This window comes from Macaca mulatta, chromosome 15 (assembly GCF_049350105.2).
Source record: "Macaca mulatta isolate MMU2019108-1 chromosome 15, T2T-MMU8v2.0, whole genome shotgun sequence".
Taxonomy (NCBI): Eukaryota; Metazoa; Chordata; class Mammalia; order Primates; family Cercopithecidae; genus Macaca; species Macaca mulatta.
The window spans coordinates 46,657,578-46,682,313 of NC_133420.1; the positions used below are offsets into that span (position 1 = coordinate 46,657,578).

Sequence of the window (24,736 nt, forward strand, 5' to 3'; positions counted from 1 at the left end):
CTCTACCAAAAATACGAAAAATTAGCCAGGCATGGTGGCAGGCACCTGTAATCCCAACTACGTGGGAGGCTGAGGCAGGAAAATCACTTCAACCCAGGAGGCAGAGGTTGCAGTGAGCCAAGATCGTGCCACTGTACGCCAGCCTGGTGACACAGCAAGGTTCTGTCTCAATAAAAAAATAAAAATAAAATAAAATAAAAAAGTTACTACTAGGCCAGGCGCGGTGGCTCACACCTGTAATTCCACCACTTTGGAAGGCTGAGGCGGGCGGATCACCTGAGGTCAGAAGTTCGAGACTACCTGGCCAACATGATGAAACCTGACTCTACTAAAAATACAAGCTAGCCGGGCATGGTGGCGGGCACCTGTAATCCCAACTACTTGGGAGGCTGAGGCAGGGAATCACTTGAACCCGGGAGGCAGAGGTTGCAGCGAGCCGAGATGGCACCATCGTACTCCAGCCTGGGCGACAAGGCGTGACTTCATCTCAAAAAAAACCAAAAAACAAAAACAAAAAAACAAAAACCCCTCAAAGTAATGAATTATGATTTTCTAAACATAAATAGTACTAAATAGTAATTAATTCTCTAAACAGAACCATTCTTTCATGTGACATTTAAAAAATTAAAAAAATTTTTAAATTTAAAAAATCCTGTATCTCAATGGTTCTATTTAAGATCCTAGGTATAGTACCTAGTATGTTATGAAACTGTAATCTCTGATTTGTAGAACTTAGAATTCATAAATAAGGCAGTGAAGAGTTAGTCATGGAATCTGTTATGAGAATATCTGTTATTCATATAACCTGAAGGGTAATTTTAGCAGACCTCAACTATGTAACATGATGATGAACAGATAGCATTGAATAGCTATGCTGTATAAACCCTTGAACACCAACCAAAAAGGAAATGGGAATAGCCCTAAAATGAAGTTCAAGAAAAATTTTCTAACTAGTGGAGTTGTGGGGTTCTCTACCCAGGATTCTTCTCCAGATGTTTCTAAAATGGAGAGGTTTTTGGGTTTTTAGTGAGGGATGGGCAGGGTACAGATAATGAGGACACCCAGAAGACTTGACTGACACTTGTGACAACTAATGGCTCTTCCTTCACAGAAGGAAGAATCAGTTCTTCTGTTCTTCACAGAAGGAAGAATCAGTTCTTCTGTTAAGGAAGGCCCATTTATCTAGACTCACGCAATGACCGTGATTCCGAAAGACTGACCGAACATTACCAAGTGGGCAGGCTACTGGGGACAATTCTGGAAACATTTCTACAAAGACAGGAAGAAATACAGTAATCTGGCAGATTGCAAAAGAATATCAAAAGATGAACTGTTTTCATCAGCCAACCTTTATGAATGCTAACATGTCCAGTCCTCTTAACACTTTATCACTAGGTTAAAAAGAGGCATTCAAAAATTTTCAGAGTCGAGTACTGACATTTTTTTAGTCCTCATAATATATGCTACGTACTTATGTTTTTAGATGGTAAATACCATTGTGTGTTAACTATATGATAATACATTCACCAAGACAGGGATTGCTGACTCTACAGGCAACCACAGCATCTTTGAAAGGCATTTTGTCTATAGCTAAGAGGTGGGCATTTGAAGTCTAAAACACAGCTACCTGTAATTCAGTTCTGTACCTTCTCCACACTCCTCCAACAGAATGGATGCATAAAACACTTTCATCTAAAGTTTACAAAAATATAAATAATTTTAGAGCTGCAAAAAGGCCCTAGTGATAATCTGGTCAGACTCTTCCCCAAGTTTATAATTGAGCCAACTGAAGTCCTTGCAGATTAACTACCTTGTCTACGTTAGCATGCATGGAACTCAGCCTTCCAGCTGTGTCTCACATTGTCTGGGGCTCAGCTCTCAAAACGACTAGCTTACTTTAGCTGGAAACAGATTCTGCATATTGAATATGCTATACTCATCTTTAAAAATTACATGAAAGCAATGTTAATTTTTCACTTAAAATGTCATACCAACAAACTTGTGATATATTGTAACCATTTTATTAATATGAAGCAATGGGATAAATCCTTTAACAGGGGTACTGACTTACTACCATGAATATGTACCGATACTTTGATACTCTGGTGCAGTATCATGCCTGATTAAGTCAAATAATGTGTTATTTACTTGCACTGCCACACATGTAAAAACACATTTCATTGGTTGATAGAAGAGCACACAGCCATGTACCTCGTTTCTGGTTTAAATGCACAGAAATGTTCTCATGTACAATGGATTTTTCACCACTCAAGGACTTCATAATAGATGAACAACTTTTCAGTACGCTATTTCTGCCTGCTATTTTTTTTTTTTAAGTGAAGAGAGGGGAAAAAAACCAATACTGTGGTACAAAAGACCTTTTTACAAGGTCCTTTCTGGAGAAATGTTGAGAATACAGTTATAGCCCTATAATGAGACTATAATCAAGATCATCCTACAAGGACATGAGGGTAGACTCACTCTCCTGGAGAGTTTCTGATCTTATTAAGACTATTATATTTGGCTTTAAAAACAAAGAATATTATAATGAATAGAGGGGGGATATTCTAGCAGAAGACTTTCCTAGAGGTTACTTTGAACGTATTTCAATCCTATAATGACTGTAATGAAAACGACTTGTTAGGTCATTCTACTGAAGTTTGTGTCCAGAAAAACACTCATGATAATATAATTAAATGCTGTTTTTGGTGTTTTGTGAAAATACAGAGGCCATGAAAACAGAAAAATGTAGCATTATTACAAAGAGGGAACACTCTCGAAAGAATAAACACATAACACATAAAATGTTCAAATGGTATCTAATAAATTTTCATGTCAAATCTTTTAACTAAACATATAAAAATTTTAAATGGCAACTAATAAATCTTCATGTGAAATCTTTTAACAAAATCCACAAATAGATTATAAAAGTTGAACAATCATAAATGTCTTATGTATAAAGTTTTAAGGGAAGGTTTAAATTTCGACATTATTCTGTTTAATCAAATACTTGAGGAATTTTAGTTACTGCTGAGCAGCAGTCAATTGATACATTTCTAAAATAATTCAGTTATGAAAATAATATCACAATTAAGGTTTGGCATAGTAGCATTCCATCAATCTTCAGTCATCCACAAATGTTAACCGCCCAGGCCCTTCATTCTTCATCCATCTCCTGTATCTCTTCCATCTGGGGTCATTTGCCAACTTTTTCTTTAATTCCTCCTCTTGTTCTTGCTTGTAGACCTGTAAGTATAAATAACTAGGTAACTTCACAATCCAAAGAGAAACATTTGCCATTAGCTTTATGGCATATTTACATTTTTCAAATATAACGTTAGGTAAACAGTTTCCAGTGAATGTATTGATAATCATTCACCTCCTAAAAATACTAAACAATTAAGTATTTTATTTATTTATTTATTTGCAATTAACTATTTTAACATTCAGTGTTAAACATGAAAGAACAACCTGTATAAGAACTAGCAATTTTGTGGCCGCTTGTGGTGGCTCACGCCTGTAATCCCAGCACATTGGGAGGCCGAGACGGGTGGATCACCTGAGGTCAGAAGTTCAAAACCAGCCTGGCCAACATGGTGAAACCCCCATCTCTACTAAAATATATATACAAAAAATTACCCAGGCATGGTGGCACGTGCCTATAACCCAGATACTGGGGAGGCTGAGGCAGGAGAACTGCTTGAACCTGGGAGGTGGAGGTTGCAGTGAGCTGAGATCATACCATTGCACTCCAGCCTGGGCAACAAGAGTGAAACTCCAACTCAAATTAAAAAAAAAAAAAAAGAACTAGTAATTTTTTTTGTTTTTTGAGACAAGGTCTCTCTTGGTTGCCTAGGCTGGAGTGCAGTGGTGCCATCTCAGCTCACTGTAATCTCTGCCTCCTGGGTTCAAGCAATTTTCCTGTCTCAGCCTCCCTAACTGGGACTACAGGAGCATGCCACCACGCCTGGCTAATTTTTTTGTTTTTGTTTTTGTTTTTTTTTTAAAGGAGAAATAGGGTTTCACCATGTTGGCCAGGCTGGTCTGGAACTCCTGGCCTCAGGTGATCCACCCACGTCGACCTCCCAAAGTGCTGGGATTACAGGTGTGGGCCACTGCGCCCAGCCTAGAACTAATAATTTTTTGTCACTGATTTCTGTAACCTAGGAATACATTCTTTTCCTCAATGAAAATTGACTAAAGGGCTTAACACTTCCCCTCTACAACTAATGTCTAATATCAAAGAATCAAAACTTTATTTTTTTAATATGGTCCTTTGTAAATTTAACTGATGACTTTCAGATTTGGTGATCTTAACCAAGGAACAAAATGACCTTACATACATGTTTATCTCCAAACTGAACTTACATCTACTTTCATCTAAAGATAATTATGAATTTTTTCATTTTTTTAAATTAAAGTTTCCAAAGAAGGTTAAATAAACCAGTTAAAACTTGTGAGAACACAGAACACCTGCATTTCTTGCAACTCTTTTTTTTTTTTTGCGATGGAGTCTCTGTCACCCAGGCTGGAATACAGTAGCACAATCTTGGCTCACTCTAACCTCTGAGTAGCTAGGACCAGAGGCACCACCACGCCCAGTTATTTTTTTGTATTTTTTGGTAGAGACAGGGTTTCACCATGTTGCCCAGGCTGGTCTCAAACTCCTGAGCTCAAGCAATCTGCCTGCCTCGGCCTCCCAAAGTGCTGGGATTACAGGCATGAGCCACCGCACCCAGCCTGCAATTCTGTAACTTTTAATGCACGTCAACTAAAGCAAAATGAACAAGCTGTCTTAGCCAGTTTCATAGCCACATAAAATTTTGGAAAGAAATGATTTTACTTCCAAATATTAGGAAGTAAAGACTAAGACAACTTCATACGATAACATAATTCACCCCACAACAGCACCCTAAGAAAGACACGGTTTTGCAGATTCAGCTGCTTCACCGTCTTAAAAAAGAAAACCTTTAAACGTTTAACCTACTTAAAAGAACAAGCTTTTCAAATAGTTTAGGAGCTAACTGGTATGCTGTAACTAAATAACATTTTTTTTTTTTTTGAGATGGAGTCTCACTCTGTTGCCCAGGCCAGAGTGCAGTGGTACAATCTTGGCTCACTGCAACTTCTGCCTCCCTGGTTCAAGCGATTCTCCTGCCTCAGCCTCCCGAGTGGCTAGGATTACATGCGCACACCACCATGCTCAGCTATTTTTTTTGTATTTTGAGACAGGATTTCACCATGTTGGTGAGGCTGGTCTCGAACTCCTGACCTCAAGTGATCTGCCTGCCCTGGCCTCCCAAAGTGCTGGGATTACAAGTGTGAGCCACCACACCGGCCCTAAATAACATTTTTTATTTTATTTATGAACAGGATAAATATATAGGTATACTTGGTAAAATATCGGGCAATTCACAGTAAGCTAAATTACGTAAATATAATTCAGACCAAAACTTTAATTTCAGTGAAATCTATTTAGGACATCACATACAAAATGAAATGACTGTGAAACTAAAAAAAACTAATGTATCTCAGATTTCTTAAGAAGGTTTTGGCTGGGTGCAGTGGCTGATGCCTGTAATCCCAGCACTCTAAGAGGCCAAGGTGGGCAGATTGCTTGAGTTCAGGAGTTTGAGACCATGCTGGACAACATGGCAAAACCCCAACACTATATGATAAAAACAAGAAAAAAAACGCCAGGCGCAGTGGCTCACGCCTGTAATCCCAGCACTCTGGGAGGCCGAGGCGGGTGGATCACGAGGTCAGGAGTTCGAGACCATCCTGGCTTACACAGTGAAACCCTGTCTCTACTAAAAATACAAAAAATTAGCCGAGTGTGGTGGTGAGCACCTGTAGTCCCAGCTACTCGGGAGGCTGAGGCAGGAGAATGGCGTGAACCCGGGAGGCGGAGCTTGCAGTGAGATGAGATCACGCTGCTACACTCCAACCTGGGTGACAGAGCAAGACTCCGTCTCAAAAAAAAAACACAAAAAAAAAACCCACAAAAGTTTCACTGTGCTCTATTCTTATATTTAACATCATAGCCAATTAATTTTACCCTGAATCTAAAACAGTGTCATTATGATAATGAGACTGCTAATCCCTTTAACACCACGGCTACGTAGCTGATCACCTCAAAGTAATTTTTGTAGGTGACAACTGTAGCATAAAGCATTTATTAAAATGCCCAGAAGTTTAGAGGCATTACAATAATTCGATTTAATTTAAAAGCAAAATAAAAGTAACTTTCTATAGATGTCAGTTATTATGCAGAAGATCTTGTGCTCAATTATTTTGAAATGAAGTCATCTCAACAAAATTTCCACCTCTTACTCTGTTTATTTATTTATTTATTTATTTATTTATTTATTTTAGTTTCTGTGGCTAGGTTTACAGGATTGGAAGAAAACTTGGGGCGGGCCAAATTTTAGTTAGTGCAAACATGCATATCCTTCCAATGCAGTTTAACATTCTTAAAACTTTTCCAGAATTAGTCAATTAAAGTATTTGAAGTTCATCCTCTAAAAAGAGAAATTACAGGTTAAAAACCCACTGTCTCACTACCAAATAGAGTCCTACTTCCAATAAAAGTAAGATCTTTACTAATTGTTTAACTGTTGGATTTCAGAAATGTGAGCAGACTTCTGTGATCCCTCGTTATAATACACCTGATTTTAACTTGGCCAGGTGGATGACAGTGAAAATCACAGCAGAGTGACTACTCACCTCATAATTCTCCTTGATCCAGAGCTCTCGTTTAAGAAAAGTTTCTTTCTGATGATCTTCTAGACTATCAAATTGAGACTTTGACATCTTCATAGATTTACGTATAATGTACAATCTCTCTTCCTCTCCATATTCTTTGCCTTTGATGTTAAAATTATAGATCCACCGGCAATACCAAACTATGTATGAGCATAGGTGAAATGGAGCTAAGATAATTTGAAACAGGAGAAGATCACAGATTTGGGGTTTCTGATAGCCCCCCTTTATATCTATTTTACTTTTGATAATGTTCTTTATGATGTTCTCCTCCTCGTCACGAATTTCCTCTTTGGACTTTTTGTTTTTGCCTTTTTCTTTGGCTTTTTTGAGCAGTCCCTGCTGCTTGGCAATCTCTGTAGCCTGGATACGGTACTTGGGCACTGTGGCTAGGTAGCTGATTGCTTTATTGTAGCTATTCCACCAGCTGAAAAACTAGAATAATTAACAGAGAACAATGAGTCATTTTCATTATCCAATCTAAGTTAAAGGAATGATAGAGTCTCGGTGAATACTATCTCCCAAGAAACCATTACAGTTAAAACTAGGGATCTCAAAGATACTACTTTGTAAGTAAAAGATACAACTGAACCAAGCCCATGCATACACAGGATCTCAAGGCTGGATAAGTAAGGTAAACTCTGAGCTGAGCCAAAAATCACTGATGCAGTCAGGAGATGCCCAAGATCAAAGGATGCTCAATGTGTCATACCACACCTGTGGTTTCATATCTTTACCGTTTGGCTCTTCCCTAGATCACTTAAAAAAATTTTTTTTCTTTTTTTTTTTTTTTTAAACAGTAACCTACTTACTAGAAAAAGAGTTAAATGGCAAAATCTAGCTGGTGAGGAATTTGTTTAAAAACCTCATAGGGCATAGACTCAGGCAACTATATTCATTCCCATCTCTTTTCCTAAGCCATCTGCATATATCACAGTGGCACTCATCCTATTCTGAGAGATTCAAATATGGTTGAACTCTACCTATTTGGATAGGAAAACATTAACTTACTTCATAACTGTATTCAACCACAAAGGGTTTGTCAGAAAATGCCCTGCTTCTCACATAGTACCTCCATAAATTTCAGCTCCTGTTTAACTGAATGAATATAGCGGATATACAGATAATACCCTGCAATAGTAGCAATCTATTAAGAATATATTTTAGCCGGGCGCGGTGGCTCACGCCTGTAATCCCAGCACTTTGGGAGGCCGAGACGGGCGGATCACGAGGTCAGGAGATCGAGACCATCCTGGCTAACACGGTGAAACCCCGTCTCTACTAAAAAATACAAAAAACTAGCCGGGCGCGGTGGTGGGCGCCTGTAGTCCCAGCTACTCGGGAGGCTGAGGCAGGAGAATGGCGTGAACCCGGGAGGCGGAGCTTGCAGTGAGCTGAGATCTGGCCACTGCACTCCAGCCTGGGCGACAGAGCGAGTCTCCGTCTCAAAAAAAAAAAAAAAAAAAAAAAAAAGAATATATTTTAAAGTTACTACAGTATTACATTGTTTAAAACAAGAAAGTAAAATTATCCCTGCTCTCCCCTTTGAAAGGGTAAATCGTTCTACAAATGCTGACACATTTTAAATACACCACCTTAGTTTCCAATATAGTTTTTATTCATAAAAATTGAATGTCGGCCAAGTGCAGGGGCTCACGCCTGTAATCCCAGCACTTTGAGAGGCTGCAGTAAGTGGACTGCTTGAGCCCAGGAGCTCAAGACCAGCCTGGGCAACATGGCAAAACCGTGTCTCTACTAAAAAAAAATACAAAAATTAGGCAGGTGTGGTGGCACATGCCTGTAGTCCCAGCTATTTGGGAGGCTGAGGTTGGAGGATCACCTGAGCCCAAGAAGTAGAGGCTACAGTGAGCCACGATCACTCCACTGCACTCCAGTCTGGGTGACAGAGTGAGACCCCATCTCTTAAAAAAAAAAAAAAAAAAAAAAAACACACACACTGAGTATCATGTCGTTTCTGGGAATCAAACTGGAGAAGTAATTTTCAAACAAGCAAATTGCTTCATTCTAGTCATCTGACTTGCTCATTTCCTCTAAAGGAGCATGTGATAGGTGTGGCTAGTTTAATAACAGGGAAAACTTATTTTAGGCAGAAGTTAAATTTTTGTGATACTTTACAACATAAAAAGCTCCTGGCTGGGCGTAGTGGCTCACGCCTGTAATTCTAGCACTTTGGGAGGTCAAGGCAGGCGGATCACAAGGTCAGGAGTTCGAGACCATCCTGGCCAACATGGTGAAACTAAAATACAAAAAGCTGGCCGGGTGTGGTGGTGCGTGCCTGTAGTCCCAGCTACTCAGGAGGTTGAGGCAGGAGAATGGCATGAACCTGGGAGACGCAGGTTGCAGTGAGCCGAGATCGCGCCACTGCACTCCAGCCTGGGCGACAGAGTGAGACTCTGGTCTCAAAACAAAAACAAAACAAAAGAAAGTTCCTATGTCTCTTTTAATCTATTTCAGTGGTTTCAACCTGAGCAGAAGCACCCTTAAAGGGGCACACAGAAACGCGTGGACATTTCTGGTTGTTACAATAATGATGGCAAGCACTACTGGCATTTGGTGACTGGAGCCGGGACTTGTTAGGCCAGACTAAGGAATTCAGATTTCTCCCACATTTAATGGGAAGTCATTGAAAAGTCCTACAAAGGTAAATGATATGAATTAGCTGACGTTCACTCTGGCTACTATGTAGAAAATACTCCAGAGGGAGCAATGAAAAAGGCTCTGGATTTTTGAGGGGTTGTTTTGTAGTAATAATGACATTCTTCAACAATTTCTTAGATTTGCCACTAACAAAGATTCTAATACTGCCAATGAATAAAACAGATCTCAACTAGAAGTAAAATTTTACAAAAAGATACTCGCAGTTAGGCTTTAATGACTAGCACTAGGCAATGTGCACTAAATGCACATAAATATAGATACAAATATCCACGGATACATACCTGAAACACTGAAATAGCACACACACTGACCAAAATCACGACTCTAACATCCACCTTAGGGGCCAAGCGCCTGCTATAGTAGTGGTAGTAATGGCTGTAGTACTCTTCTGGATGATCCAGCATGTAATCATAATCTTTTCGTGTTTCCTCATCCTGTAAAATGACAAGATATCCAACTTCACAGGACAGTCCATTAAATGGCCTTAGTTTATAATCTGTTAAATCAAATACAGAATTTTATAATTATGTAAGGTTAATCTGAGTAAAAATACTGAAATTGTCAAAATCAAAAAATTTCCCATTACTCTTCAAAGCCATGTAAATTTCCAAAACTTCAATATTAGATATAAAAGCATAACAAAAATATTTGTCTAAGTTCTTCAGTATTGTTAGTCCTCCTGGAAAAATAAAAACACTTTAATAACAATGAACCTTTCAATCTTTTTAGCTAATGCTCGGTGCTAATAAAAGCCTGTTCACAACTACTCTTAACAACTGTTGATTTTTTTTAAAAGCTTATTTCTTGTAAATATTCACAATCATGTCCCAGCCTTGTATAGATAGTTTTCTGCTAAAAGCAATGATTAAGACAGCAAAAAGTCGGTAAAGCCAGTCTGTGCCTACAAAACTGAATTATGTCCATCTCAAAGAAACACTTGAGACACCCATGCAGTCCAACGGTCAAAGTCTAGCTTTGTGACCTCAGATAAAATATTTAGCCTCTCTGAGCCTCCTTCTTCTTCATTTACAAAAAGAGGTGACAATCCCTGCTGTATTATTTTTACATGGTTGTTGTGAAGATCAAATAACAAACATTATACAAAAACATGTTACAAATATGTAGTACTTCATCACTATAATGTGCCGTCCAGCCCAGGTCACAAATGAGGTAACATATAGATCTTTCTTACTGATACAAACTCCTTGAAAGAATTATAGCATTCCAAAATGCTGCTCTGTATGTTCACAGATAAAACATTTAAAAAAAATTCTCTGATTCTAATCAATTTCCAACAGAGATAAATGCCAATGTTGTACTGAGCTAGGCAGGTTGCAGAGTTATTAAACCAGGTCATGATTTGCTCTTTATCTCACAGGAAACCTATTACATTTTCCAACTTGCCCCATTTCAAAAAAAAAAAATAAAGATAAAAACTATTATAAAATCAAAACAAATTATTTAATCTCTATACATGAGTATAATAAAAACCATTACAAAAACAAAAGTCTGTTTTGCCAGGTGTGGTGACTCATGCCTGTAATCCCAGCACTTTGGGAGACCAAGGTGGGAGGACTGCTTGAGCCCAGGAGTTTGAGATCAGCCTGGGCAGCATAGTGAGACCTCGTCTTTACAAAAAATTTTAAAAACTGTATTTGCGCAGGGCATGGTGGCATGTGCCTGTAGTCCCAGCTTCCCAGGATGTTCCCCAGGTGGGAAATCACTTAAGCCTGGGAGCAAGGCTGCAATGAGCCATGATCATGCCATCACACTCCAGTCTGGGCTAAGAGAGCAAGGAGCAAGACCCTGCCTCCAAAAAAAAAAAAAAAAAAAAGTCTTTTTTTATCTTAGAGGAATGAATTCTTCAACATTTATTAAGTTGTAGATTCCTAGCTAAAAGCATTTCAAAATCTAAACTTGGTGTCTTGCTACTGTACACAGATTCTCTGGGGTCTGTTCAGGACCACTTTCTGAGTCCTCCAACATGTAGTTTTTTAGATTTAAAGTAAGAAATTTGCTAATAACAAAATCTTCCTTGTATCCATTAAAATCATTATGTATTTTCTATTAAGAATTTTGGGCCAGGCACAGGCGTTCACGCCTGTAATCCCAGCACTTTGGGAGGTCAAGGCAGGCAGGTAACTTGAGGTCAGGAGTTTGAGACCAGCCTGGCCAACATAGCAAAATCCCATTTCTACTGAAAACACAAAAATTAGCCGGTCATAGTGGCCTGCACTTGTAATCCCAGCTACTCGGGAGGCTGAGGCAGGAGAATGGCGTAAACCCGGGAGGCGAAGCTTGCAGTGAGCCGAGATTGTACCACTGCACTCCAGCCTGGGCAACAGAGCAAGACTCCGTTTCAAAAAATAAAATAAAATAAAATAAAATAAAATAAAAATTTTGAATTTGTGTGAGATCATTCTCAGTAAGTTCTCCTATAGTCATTACATTCAAAAAATTTCTTACCTCTTACCAGTATACGAAATTATATAAACTAGTAGCTAGCTTAATTAGATATAAATATATTTATATGAAGGGCCAATATGAAAACTGTCAGTTATACAAGGACGGGTGAGCTCAAGCTAGTATTATTTTCAGATTCACTCCTTGTATGCTCTCTTCAGTCAAAAAGGATTTTCTTGTGGCAGCTGCTATATGCCTCAACTGTCAATCCGTGACTCCTTCTTTAAGTCATCATCCTATTCCAGAGCTTCTAACCCAGAAAGGGTAAACCTATATAAGGGCTACACAGACAGCCCTGAAGACTAAAGCCCGTGTCTCTTCATGTGTCTCATTTTGAGTACCTCAAGAAATCGTCTGAGAATTTTTCCATTTCCCTCTGCTTTTTGGGCTAATTTTATAGAAATGCCCTGTTTTGGAGCCTAAAACCCTTGACTTTAATCATCCAATCATGACAGATGCCTTTTGAAATGTATTTCTTCAAGTACAGTTCTTCTTGCTACAACTAGATTACACGTAGCTCTTAAACTAAATGCCACACTGAGATCAGATTCCTATGAGCCTCATCGTCTCTGCGCAGCCCTTTGCCCCGGCTGTCTGTACTCCTCCTGGTTGAAGCATATGGAGTAAGGTCTTGGAGTGTCATTGAAATTGGTATGTGGACATCATGTGTCCAATGACTATCGCCTCTTTTTATTCTCTTATCTCTGTTCTACAGAACGCAGATATCATCCCTCTTCAAGCATTTCACTCAGATCTTTCACCAGGGTCACTATTTTCTCACTGGTTTCTAGATTATTGACTTTACCAAGTCCTGAACTCCTTTAACACAACGGTCAACTAATACTTCAACACAAGCAACTCCAGAACTTATACCTTGTGTCTGGCCTCTCTGCTGCAAGCAGAGCTTGTGGAATCTGTTCAAGGTCCCCTAATGGAGTCCTCAAACTACCAAATTCCTGCAAGACATCTCAGGGTCAAGTCTGACTTCTCTTTGGATGGTTTTCTTTTCGTTAGGGTCACCATAAATGTATGACCCTCTTTTGGCCATGATTACACGAAAAAGTTGGCCACTTCCTTGTTACAGCATTTATTCAATTTATTTTATCTCCGTTCTAGGGCTTAAAACTTTCTCTCCAAAATCAAGAAAATGATCAGTTTTCATGCATACTGATGACGATCAGTGAGGCATACATACACTTTAGAATCAAGGGCAGTACAAATTGGTAAAACTTAGGAGTTCTCAGTCTAAGTCAAACTTCTGCTCTTTAGTAACCTACTAAGTTTAGAATCAACCTAGTAAGAACAAGAGGATACCAAGAATATTAGCAAAGAAAAGACATAATAAGAAGGACCATCTTTCTTTCTGGGACTCAAGTAGAAAGCTAAGGTAGATTCTTATTTGAATACCATATTTTTTTTTCCTACTCATCTTGAATTAAGGTAGCCACACAACTTTTTTTTTTTTTTTTTTTTTAATCTCCAATGTGTTCTCATGGCCAAAGTTAAAATTTCCTACGCATGCCACCAGGCCTTCACAACTGGTCCAAACTTACCTACCTAGCAACATCCCTTATCATTTCCCCCTCTTTTATCCATAGGAAATATTCAGAGAGCAATTTCTGGAATTTGGTGTGTTATTCCAACACAACGTTCCTTTTCATACCTATGTCTTCAAACGTATATTTTTCTCTAATTTGAACCTCATGAGTCCTATTAATCCTTTAGAATGTAAATGTTACTGCCCCAGACAGTTAGATCATTCTTATTACACTTGGTACCTATTTATTATAGCACTTATCACATTGTAATAATCAGTTTTTTCTTTTCTTAGAATGAGAATTTCTAGAAAGTAGGTAGGGTAACTCATTAATCTCTGTATATCCAAGGCCTAGTACAGTGCCTGGCATTCAGTAAACATTATTTCAAAAACGAGTGAACTTTTGTGAAGGTTTTTCCTTGCAATATGCATCTCTCCACTACGTAGGTCTCCATCTCACCAGCAAGGCTGGATGGGTAGCGATGTCATAAAAACTTCAGTTTGGCAGAAGTGACTGCTTGAATTCATAGTTTATGAAAATATGCTACTGTGGCTAACATAGCTTAAACCTTAAAACAGTTTAATATCTTACCTTTCAATAAGGTAGTACTTTTTCTTTCAGCAATTTTGTGGATCTTAAGGTCCCAGGGTCTGGAGAGTCCAACTTCTTTCCAAAACCAAAACCTTTATACTTGTTTCTTCCTCCTGTCTGTCCTGAGCCTTGACAAGCAGGGCAATAAGCTCCTTGTTTCTAATCTCTACAGGAAAAACTGTAGTGCTTCTGCTGGTGTCCATTCCACTCCCAATCCTCTTGGGCATATGCAGGAGGACTGGAACATAACCACCAATATCTAGATCAAAAGTGAACAAGAGGAAACCCACAAGCAAAGAAAGCACTGAATCCTTCCTTCTCTTAAAGGGGTCATCCCCCTCCCCAGAGGCAAAAATATTTATGTTCTTGCCCTTGAAGGAAGTCATGAACTGCGTGATCTCAGTACATAAATTGCAATAATTTGATATTGCAGCTAGTTTTACATTTAAAGCTTCCTACTACACAGAGTATAAAAACCATTTTTGGGGTGGTAAAGGTCAGGAATCAATGATATATGAAAATGTATTACTGTATTCACTCAATATATATTAATCTTATTTTCTTTAAATCCACACACACACAACCCCCCCGCCACACACACGCGCACAAATGATCCTTCAAAAAACAAAAAACAAAAAACAATCTCTGGTCTAAATTTTTTTCCAGGCCATTATATCCTACAAAAGAGGGAGAAAATTAACCACTACCCATTTCATTTTTTTTCTTGTTTCCTGCCCACTAGTCACTAGTGCAACTTCTCTTCTCTTCTATCTTCTCTTCTCATTCTGCACATAGTCTCAACAACTTCCATGATTTGGAATATTACCTACATACTAGTAACGCTTGTATCTGTTTTTCTTGCCTCCTCCTATTCTCAACTATGTCCTGAACATTTTCTAAATGCAACATAAATATCTCAACTCAACATGCTAAAAAACCAAGTCTATTCCTCTGTGTTTCAGTTAATACTATCAGCATCAACTTGGTCACCTGAGTTTTTAAAAACCTTAGTTGTTTTCATTTCAAAAATGATGATAGAGGGCATTAGGCCTTGTATTGAGCACAAAAAGAGAATAAAAAGACAAGACAAGGCCATCGCCTCAAGAACCCTCCATCTAGAAGAAGAATCTAGCAAGCGAGAAAAACACAATTGAGTATGCTAAGGAAAAGGGGCTGACTCTGTCTAAAAACACTAGCAATGGGATTCACAGCAGAAGGGAAATGGGGGCTAGATCTCGGAAAGCAAGTAAGGCGTAGTGAAACTTGTTCCAGGCAAAGGAAACAGCAAGTGTTAAGGGTATAAAAGTATGAAAAAATATCATGGATTCAGGGAAGCTTAAGCATTGGGGAAATTTAGGAAGAAAGGAGTAATAAATACAGCTAGGAAGGCAAGTTTGAATAAGAACTGTTGAGGATCTTGTATGTTGCGCCAAAGAGTTAGGATGTTATCATCTGTGCTATTCAAAAACAAAAATGTTTCCAAGTATGAGAACAATAGCATTGTGTAGAAGTATATATTGCTCAAAGACAATTCTGGTAGTATCGCAAAAAGTAGAATGAGGGAGAAACAGATTTTAGCAGCTAAGAATAGGACTTGATAAGTAAAGGGGTACACAAGAAACAAAGGAGATGTTCAGCATGATACTGAAGTTTTTAATTAGAGTTACTACGTAGACACTGTTATTAAAATAACGAATACAGGAAAAAAACAGCAAGCTTGGAGAAGATGCAAGGAAAAATTGTGGAAGATTTTGAACTAGGAAGAAAAATATTACTAGATATCCTTTCAATTTCTGAAGCCTCAAGGATTATCTATTCCTGCAGAGGAGTGCACCTTTTGTCTTTGACTAACCTATTTAACTCTACCGACAGAAGTAACTTGTAGAAAACTGGAAATAATGTAAATGACTCCTATTCACAGAAAGACAAATTCTGTCCAGTGGAATGCAACACATTATTGCTTGGTAGGTATTCTCTAGTTTTACAGGCATTTCAGCATTCCCTATCTGATTACAAATGTTGGCACTTTTTCTCTTTCAACTAGTTTTAGTATCTTACTGGTTCCCTCACTGATTAGTATGTTAAATAAAATCTCTGACACATGTTCACTCTGTATTTGTGAGAGTCATAATTATATCTTCTTTTAAAGTTTATGCTTTCACAAAGATAACAAGATTGACTTCAGACATGTTTAACTGTGGGTACCTGTGCTACAGGAGAGGCAGTTGAGAATATGAGCCTGGAGAACATGCAGGTTTTAGAATTGCCAGCTTAAAAGCAGTGGCTTAGGTCAAGGATACAGTTGAGTTTCATCAGGAAGAGCTTAGAAAATAAAAAAGAAAAAGTACACAAAGAAGAACTCAACAGAATCGCAATGCTTACGGGGTAGGTAGTAGAAAAGACTATAAAGACTGAAAAGAAATGGCGAGGACAGAGAAACAGACAAAGACTACATCAAGGAAGTCAGGGAAGAACACCTTAAAAAGTACTAAGTGGTCAACAATATCACATGACACAAAATTCCAGGAGGAGGAAGAAATGAAGAGCAGTCAATCTAATCAGATCTGGTGAGTAGAGAGTCATTGTTCGCCTTAACAAGAACAGTTTCAACACGTGCTGGGGCACACGCCAGTCTATGATAGCATGAATGAAAGGGAGATGAGAAAGTAAAGACAGTAAACAGCAAGCAAAGGAAGGAAAAATGTGAGTGTAGCTTTAAAAGAAGCAAAATGAAGCGAAAGGAGTGGGAAATGAACCAAGTAGGAGATTTTCAAGTTGCCAAAGAGGAATGACGGAAGAAGATTCCAGAAGAATGACAGAAGAGGGATACCAGAAGAAGACAGTGTAAGTAAAATGAGTTCAGTCAAGAATACCTTTTTGCCCTCCCCAAACCATTCTCAAAACTGCTCCCAGAGTTTTCTTCCTAAAACAAACATAAGACTGTGTCATTTCTCCACTTTAAAACTTCTGGTAACTATTCAATACATAAAGTTCCAATTCCTGAACACAACGTAAGGGGTCATTCATCATCTGATCCCAGACTATGTTCCAGTATCCTGCAACATTCTCCCTCCCATGGCACCTCGCAGGCTCCCAACCTAGAAATAGCAGATCCCCTAAAGTCTATGAAAAACAGTAAGTGTCTTTGCGCTCTTGTGAGTATCTCAAAATGTTCTATTTACCTACGATAAATCTGTACAAGCTAAATTAAAATGTCTAGTACTCAGTTTCTAGCTAGTATTATATTGTCAGTAGTTTTCAGGTTGATTAAGAACTCTGATTGGTTGTTGATTACATCATATGTCAGCCAGTCATGGCACCAGAATCAAACATGCCTGGGATATAATCACCCTTGGCCATAAGTAGGGAGTAATCGCTGAAATTAAGAAACCAGGAAAAACTAACATTTATGGGTTCACAGCAGAAATAGTAAATGTGGTACATATGCTGCCACATCCTTTTTCTGGGGCCATGGGAAACATTACTATCAAACGTGTTACTCTTTCCCACTAAACCCAGAAAAGGTCTCAAAACTCTTTTTTTTTTTGAGACGGAGTCTCACTCTGTCGCCCAGGCTGGAGTGCAGTGGCTGGATCTCAGCTCACTGCAAGCTCCGCCTCCCGGGTTCACGCCATTCTCCTGCCTCAGCCTCCCGAGTAGCTGGGACTACAGGCGCCCGCCACCTCGCCCGGCTAGTTTTTTGTACTTTTTAGTAGAGACGGGGTTTCACCGTGTCAGCCAGGATGGTCTCGATCTCCCGACCTCGTGATCCGCCCGTCTCGGCCTCCCAAAGTGCTGGGATTACAGGCTTGAGCCACCGCGCCCAGCCAAAACTCTTAAAAGGTAAGAGTTTTGTTCCAGGTAATCATGACCAATCAGGGTTGGCATATGAAATGAAAACTATACGCCATCTATGGACTATAAATTAACTTAATTTGGTTGTTTATCAGCATCACACCTATAATAGAAATTTATCTAATTTTAGGGTTCAGTGCATGTGCCAGTAATCCCAGCAATTTGGGAGACTGAGGCAGGAAGACTGCTTGAGCATAGGATTTCAAGACCAGCCTGGGCAATATAGTGAGACCCTGTCTCAAAAAAGAAAGCAATTTATATAATTTTTAAATATTTTTATGATTATTCAATTACCATGAATGACTGATTAAATACAATCTGGATAGTGTCGAAAAAGAATAGTAATACATGCAGTTCATTTTTTCCCCAAAACAGAGTCCCTGGGAAAAATATGATAAAAATGATCCTTGGTGGAGGAAATGCTCATTACTATAATACCTCATGAAACTACATCTCATTCCTGGAACAAGCCTTGCACACTCATGACTATGTTTCTGTTGATCAAGTTTCCTCTCTACCAGAAATGTCCTTTCACCATCAACCTTGGTGACTTTGTTCCTGATCAACTCAAAAGAGTACCACCTTCTCTAATCCAAGAAGACATAATCACTTCCTCTCAGCACCGCAATATAATCTGCACAGACTTGTATTATATAACTTAAATAACAACTGAACAATAAGTATCTGTCCTCCTTGTTACTAAAAACTTTAAGCCAGAAACTGCGCCTTTCCTTTGTTATGGTCTCCTCTGAGCGCCTATGTCAGTCCCAGTTAAAGAAAGGGTTCAGTAACAGAATATAAGGAATGAACAATAAACAGAAACATAACAAGGCAGGGAGTTCAGAATCGTTTTTTGCTAAATTATTCCTAAGTGCTAAAGCCCTGCCACATCAGACTGATAAAAAGGAAACTGAAGTGTTCTTGCAATGTTTCCTTTGCAAGACAAGTCCAGAGTAGAATGCCCTCTCTACACATCTTTTCAACTTATCAAACAGCCTTCACCTTCATGCCAGAAATATTCCCAAGACCTTTTCTAGGCTCTTTTCTTGTGATCCTGCAAAATGCCATAAATTCTACACTTCTGCATTTTTTACCAATCATAGTTTTTCTAAGTGCATCCTTTCAAGTTGTTCTCTTATCTGCTTATTTCTATGCCATTTCTCATATTTCATGTATTATCCAATTTTTATCTACATTCAAAAATTATTGTTCTCACTTAAAAACCCTCAGAACATTAAAAGTAGAAGTGCAATTTTTCTCTCATGCAGGAATTTTTCACTCATAACCATCTAATTTACTTATCTATACCACTCTTTAAAATTGCAATTAATTTGAGTGAAATGGCAAAGGGCGTTGCACGTACCAATGTCAAAATGCCAGAAATCCACTTTCCATTTCCATTCTATCTGAATGTCTCCAGATAAGAGTTTTTATAACATTAATGCTCTGATGTGCCAGACACTGTGCTAGGTGCTACGGATATACACACAAAAAACAAGGAGCATGGTTTAGTGGGAAAGAGAGACCTACTCAGTACTTACAACGCAGTGTGATAAGTGCTATAGCCACTTTAAAAACATGTAAGTGGGACCAGATTATTCTACCTCATGAGATCCAATGTTGACACAGAGGGTAAGTGTCCACTTGTTTAACTTCCAAAGTCCATAAACACCCTCAATTCCCAAAAGTCAAACACACTAAATACTATTGCATGGTCTTAGTTTCTAAAGCAGTGTGTGAAATCATAATGGCTTGAAGTTTTGCTGAGATCTGGAACTGTAATTTATTTGGGGATGTGAACTAAGCATGACTTGGTGAAAGCATGTGGCCAGTGCCTTTGCCTTCCATTACTAGCCACACTTCTTTTCTTGGTTTTCCTCCACTTCTCCATGCACAGGTAAAATCTTTTTGCTAAAATAGTAATAACCAAATGTCATATCTTCTTGTCTTACCAACTGTATTTAAGTCATGTTAGTGTACTTATTTTTAACCACCATCTAAAAAAAAAAAAAAACAAAACCCTCTCAAAAGGGCATTTATTTGACCAAAACAACCTCAGAATCATAAATCCACTGATGTTTTACATAATTATAGTTTCCATTTTGGTGATGTATTTATTATCAATATTCAGAGACAGGCTTCTGCATCCCATTTTTATTCCAGAGTCACTGGAACTCAACTTCTCCCACTATTCTATCTGACCTTCTCTTAGCAAACACTACCTGGACCTCTTACCCCTCACAAACCCTGTTCAGAGCCAGAGGATACAATCCAAACAAAACAGCCATTACATCTCCATTGCCTCAATGGGATAATATAGAAGGCTGAAGCCCTCCAAACTGGATGACCTCAGTTCATTAAAACCTAGCATTACCCAGAAAAGATATTATTTGGCAACTTTCTCACAATTCTCCATTATGACAGAAATTAAAGCAGACCACCCTGTAATAATTGCTCCCACACACAGCAAGCCAAAGTCCTTATCCTTATTCCAAGAGAGAGCATCTTCAATGAGGTAAATAGTTCTTGGAGATGCTCCACTTGGAAGATGAATACACGTTCATCTCTATAAATTTAAAATGCAAGTTTTCAAAGAGTTCTGCTAGGTCTGATTTTCAAGGATCCAAAATATCTCCAGACATCCCTTTTGTCTCACAGATAATTTCCACAGTAAGACACGGGGGGTTCTGGGGGAGCTATAGAACACTCACCTCATTCCCTCCTCCATCAGTACAACTCCACTTCTACTCCCCCGTTTCAAGATATCTGTAGCTACCACAAACCCGTCAGAGTCAAGAGTACAAGTGTTACCTACTCCAGACACACTGGTTTTTAACTGCCTAAACATTCATGATCTTGAATGGATCACTTATTTTATCTAGCTTTTCATTAGCTGACAATCAGTGGTAAACTTTAGGGGTAGAAACCTTTAGAGGAAACCATACAGATTCATCAGATCAGTCCTGGGGGTGGAGGGGTCTGTTCAGTCTCTCCTGGTGGCCCTCCCAGCAGGAGTCGCTACAGTCACTATTTCTACCGTCTAATCATGGCACTTGTTTTCAAAGTTCTTACCAACATGCTCACCATTCTCATGCCAAACCTACTCATCTCCAATCCTACAAAGCCCAGCAGAAGGCAACAGCTGGCAGTGTTTCTGCTGCCCTCTCTTCTGGAAGTTCTCCATCTTCCAGAAGATGGGTTGACACAGAGGGTAAGTGTCCACTTGTTTAACTTCCAAAGTCCATAAACTCCCTAAGTCCCCAAAAGTCAAACACACTAAATACTATTGCATGGTCTTGGTTTATAAATCAGTGTGTGAAATCATAATGGTATAACTAATATACAATCCAAATATCACTATCTTTAACCTAATTATCTATATCATCCTAACAACTACTGCATTCCTGACGCTCAACCTAAATTCAAGCACCACAACCCTATTACTATCTCAAGCCTGAAACAAATTAACATGACTAACATCCCTAATTCTATCAATTTTACTATCCCTAGTAAATTCCATTATGATTTCACACACTGGTCCAGGGCTCCCTTATGCACCATCAGGGCTTCTGGCTGAATACAAAGAACAGAGGTTGGAGCTTCATATGCTGAAGTGCCCTGGATGGAGAGTTCTTTCCTAATTTTTTCTGGAGTCTTTTTTCCACCACTCTTTACACAATCAGCAACAAAGCCCTCTGGGGCCTCAGCACTTTCCCAGTTCCCCAGCCATCCCTCAGTTAACTGCCATAAAATTTCACTAACGCTAGTGAGAATTTAATGAACTAGGTAAATTACATTTTACCTAGTTCAATGTACCTAGTTTACCTAATTCAGGGCCTGCCCCTCCACCAGTCATTTTATGACTCCAGATTATCCAAACTGTTCTGGAAGGCATGAATAAAGCTGCTAGCTCCTTGACTATTTTCAGCTCTGGAAAAACAATCTGGAGAAACAATGCAAGGTTAAATTATATCCACTCAAAGTACAGTCATTAAATGCAGGCTACCTAGCAACATGGAAAATTTTGCTTCGGGAAAAAAAAAAGGCTAGAAAGAAATACTTTACAACTACAATCGCTGATGTATTAGTATGATGGGGCCTTTCAAGCAGTAATACCACCATCAAATACGATTTATACTTCGTGATGTCCTGGTTGGCTTCATTTTTTGCAGTAGTAGAAGAAAACAGCATTGGGCTAAATTTCTCATCCCCACAAGACTCAATAAAACCTCTGTCAAATGAAATATAAATACATATTCACAAAATATTTCCTATTAGAAATTCTGAGTTTTGTACCCAAGTCATTAAGCACCCATTTATGGGCCCTATGGAAAGGGGGGCGGTTCGTACACTTATCATTTAATCCCCATAATAACCCTGGGAGGAGGTATCATGGCCTTAATTTTGCATATGAAGAAACAGCTATTCCAACATATTAAGTCACTATCCAAGGTCATACAGGGGTGTCACAGCAAAGAGTCACATCTGGTCTCTTGACTGGTTGTTCATTGTTCTTCTCGGTGTTTTCTTAGTTCCTTAAACCCAAGCTAAGTGTCACCATTAACACTATTTCCAGAAACCAAATTTCTGTCCTATCAAACTGATGCGATCACAGTTGTCACTCGATATTCCACACTTTCCCTGTTGTGGGCGACCCCGGATCCCACTAATAATGATCACCCTGCTTTTCGAATGTGAAATGCACGTTATTAAAATATTTTCACGAAATCGTAAGATGACCAAAGCTTTGCATAACAATGACTGTCACAAAAAGGAGGAGGACGAGGAGGTTAGCTGTGCCCCCTGAGGCCCCGGGGGGCCGACTCGGTTCTTTCACAGGGCCACGTGGGACACGTGAGTATCCTAAAGGTCGCGGCAGCGGATGCGCTCAATTTCGGAGTCACAGAGGCCTACGCTCCGCGGACCGGGGTCGGAAGGCGCCGTGCGCTTCCCGCGGCCGTGCTTCGAAGCCCCTCCGCTCCCGCAGGCCTCACCTTGAGCGTCTCATAGGCGGTTGCCACCAGCAGGAAAGCCTCCTCGGCGCTCTGCGGCGTCCGCCCGGGGCCCTCGTCGGCGGGCTCCGGCCGATATCGGTCGGGGTGGTAGCGCCGGGCCAGCTGGCGGTAGGCCCGCGCGATCTCCGCTTTGCCCGCCGAGCGGCTCACGCCCAGCACCTCGTAGCAGTCCCGCGTGCCGCAGTAGAGCCCCTCCACCAGGGCCCCCGAGGGCCGCACTAGCAGCAGCGTCAGCAGGAAGGGCGCCAGCAGCACATACGAGCGCCGACCGGCAGCCCCAGCTGCCCAACCGGGAGAGAGCAGCGGCGCCCCCATCCCCAGCCTCGCTGGCGGACCTACCACCCCAGAGATTCTGCAGCACTCCGCCGCGGGCCCGGCTCGGCCGGCCTGGCCCCCAGTTCCACGTCAGCAGCCGGCGCCTCCACGCAGGCGCACAGGGCGCGCTACAGCAACTACTTCCTTCGCAACCGGTTGCTAGGGAGAAGGACGCCTCAGCCACTAGGCTGCTTCCGGTGCGTCACTTAACGCTTTCCCAGTCCCAGCAGCTGGAGGATTTGTTTTTGGTCGGACCTGCGGGATGCCTCTGTCCCAGGCGCGCTTAGGCGGGGTGTGCGGAGCGCTTTACCTACCACAGTGCCCGGCACACGCAGCCTTTTCGACATCATCACTTGACCTGCTGTAATAGATAACCTACCTGGCTCTCTCGCGTCCCGTTATCAGCTTCAAAAAGATTTGCACGTACGCCTTTAAAGCCAGCAGCCAGCCCCGGACGCCTTCCTCTCACTAACCCCATGCTGCCGTTCCAAACGGAAGATGAATTTAGCAATTCTAGGCGCTGCCTGTGTACTAGATAGGGACCCTGAAAATTCGTGGCCATCTAGTTCAGTTTTTCTCAGTCTCCACACTATTGACATTTTAGACCAGATAATTCTTTGCCTTGGAGGGGCTGCCCTTTGCATTGTAAGATGTTTAGCAGCATCTCTGGCCTCTCCACACTAAATGCCAGTAGTGCCACCATCCCCAGTCATGACAATCAAAAATCTCTGTACGCAGGTCTGTGCGTCCACCCTGGGTTACGCGTTCCCGGGACAACCTGCTGGGCTGTGTCTATTTCTCATCTCAGCCCACCCACAGGCAGCCGAGAGCCTGGGAAGCTGAGCTCGCTCTGCTTAGTGCAGTTCTACTCTCCCCGTGGCCTCCGAGTCCTGAGGGAGGATGCTGCCGGTTGTTTACGCCAGGAGGGGTTTGCCCCACCTGTGGCCTCGCTGCGGAGCCCTCTGTATCTGATTATGATTTAAAAAAACAAAAACAAAAACAAATCAAACTTCTACATTTCATTTTTGTATCTCTTCTCAGACTCTGCATTATGTGATTGAATATTTCATTATGAAGACAAAAACAAAACAAAACAAAACAAAACCCTCTCTAGATATTGTCAAATGTCTGCCAGGGGTAGGATTGCCAGAAAAAAATACAGGATGCTTAGTTACATTTGTTATTTTTCTCTTTGTTTTCTTTTGACGCAGGGTTTCGCTTTGCCGCCTAGGCTGGAGTGCAGTGGCACGATCATGGCTCACTGCAGCCTCAACTTTCCGGGCTCCAGTGATTCTCCCAGTTCAGCCTCCCAAGTAGCTGGGACTGCGGGCACCCACCACCAGGCCTGGCTAGTTTTTATTATGTTTTTTTTCATAGAGACATGGTATCGTTTTGTTGCCTAGGCTGGTCCCAAAATCCTGAAATCAAGCGATCCTTCCAAAATGCTAGGATTACAGGCGTGAGCCACAGTGCCCAGCCTAAATTCGAATTTCAGATAATAATTTTTTTACTATAAGT

The 24,736-nt window shown here is 40.3% G+C and overlaps 1 protein-coding gene across 1 annotated transcript; it reads right to left on the minus strand.

The window, feature by feature from the left end:
• Positions 1-1,999: 1,999 nt before the first annotated feature.
• Positions 2,000-23,273, minus strand: DNAJC25 (DnaJ heat shock protein family (Hsp40) member C25). Its single transcript, NM_001204971.1, is given in 4 exon segments — positions 2,000-3,246; positions 6,727-7,197; positions 9,723-9,875; positions 22,883-23,273. Coding segments are annotated over 4 exon segments (1,083 nt in total). The 5' UTR covers positions 23,219-23,273; the 3' UTR covers positions 2,000-3,123.
• Between the last annotated feature and the right edge of the window lie 1,463 nt (positions 23,274-24,736).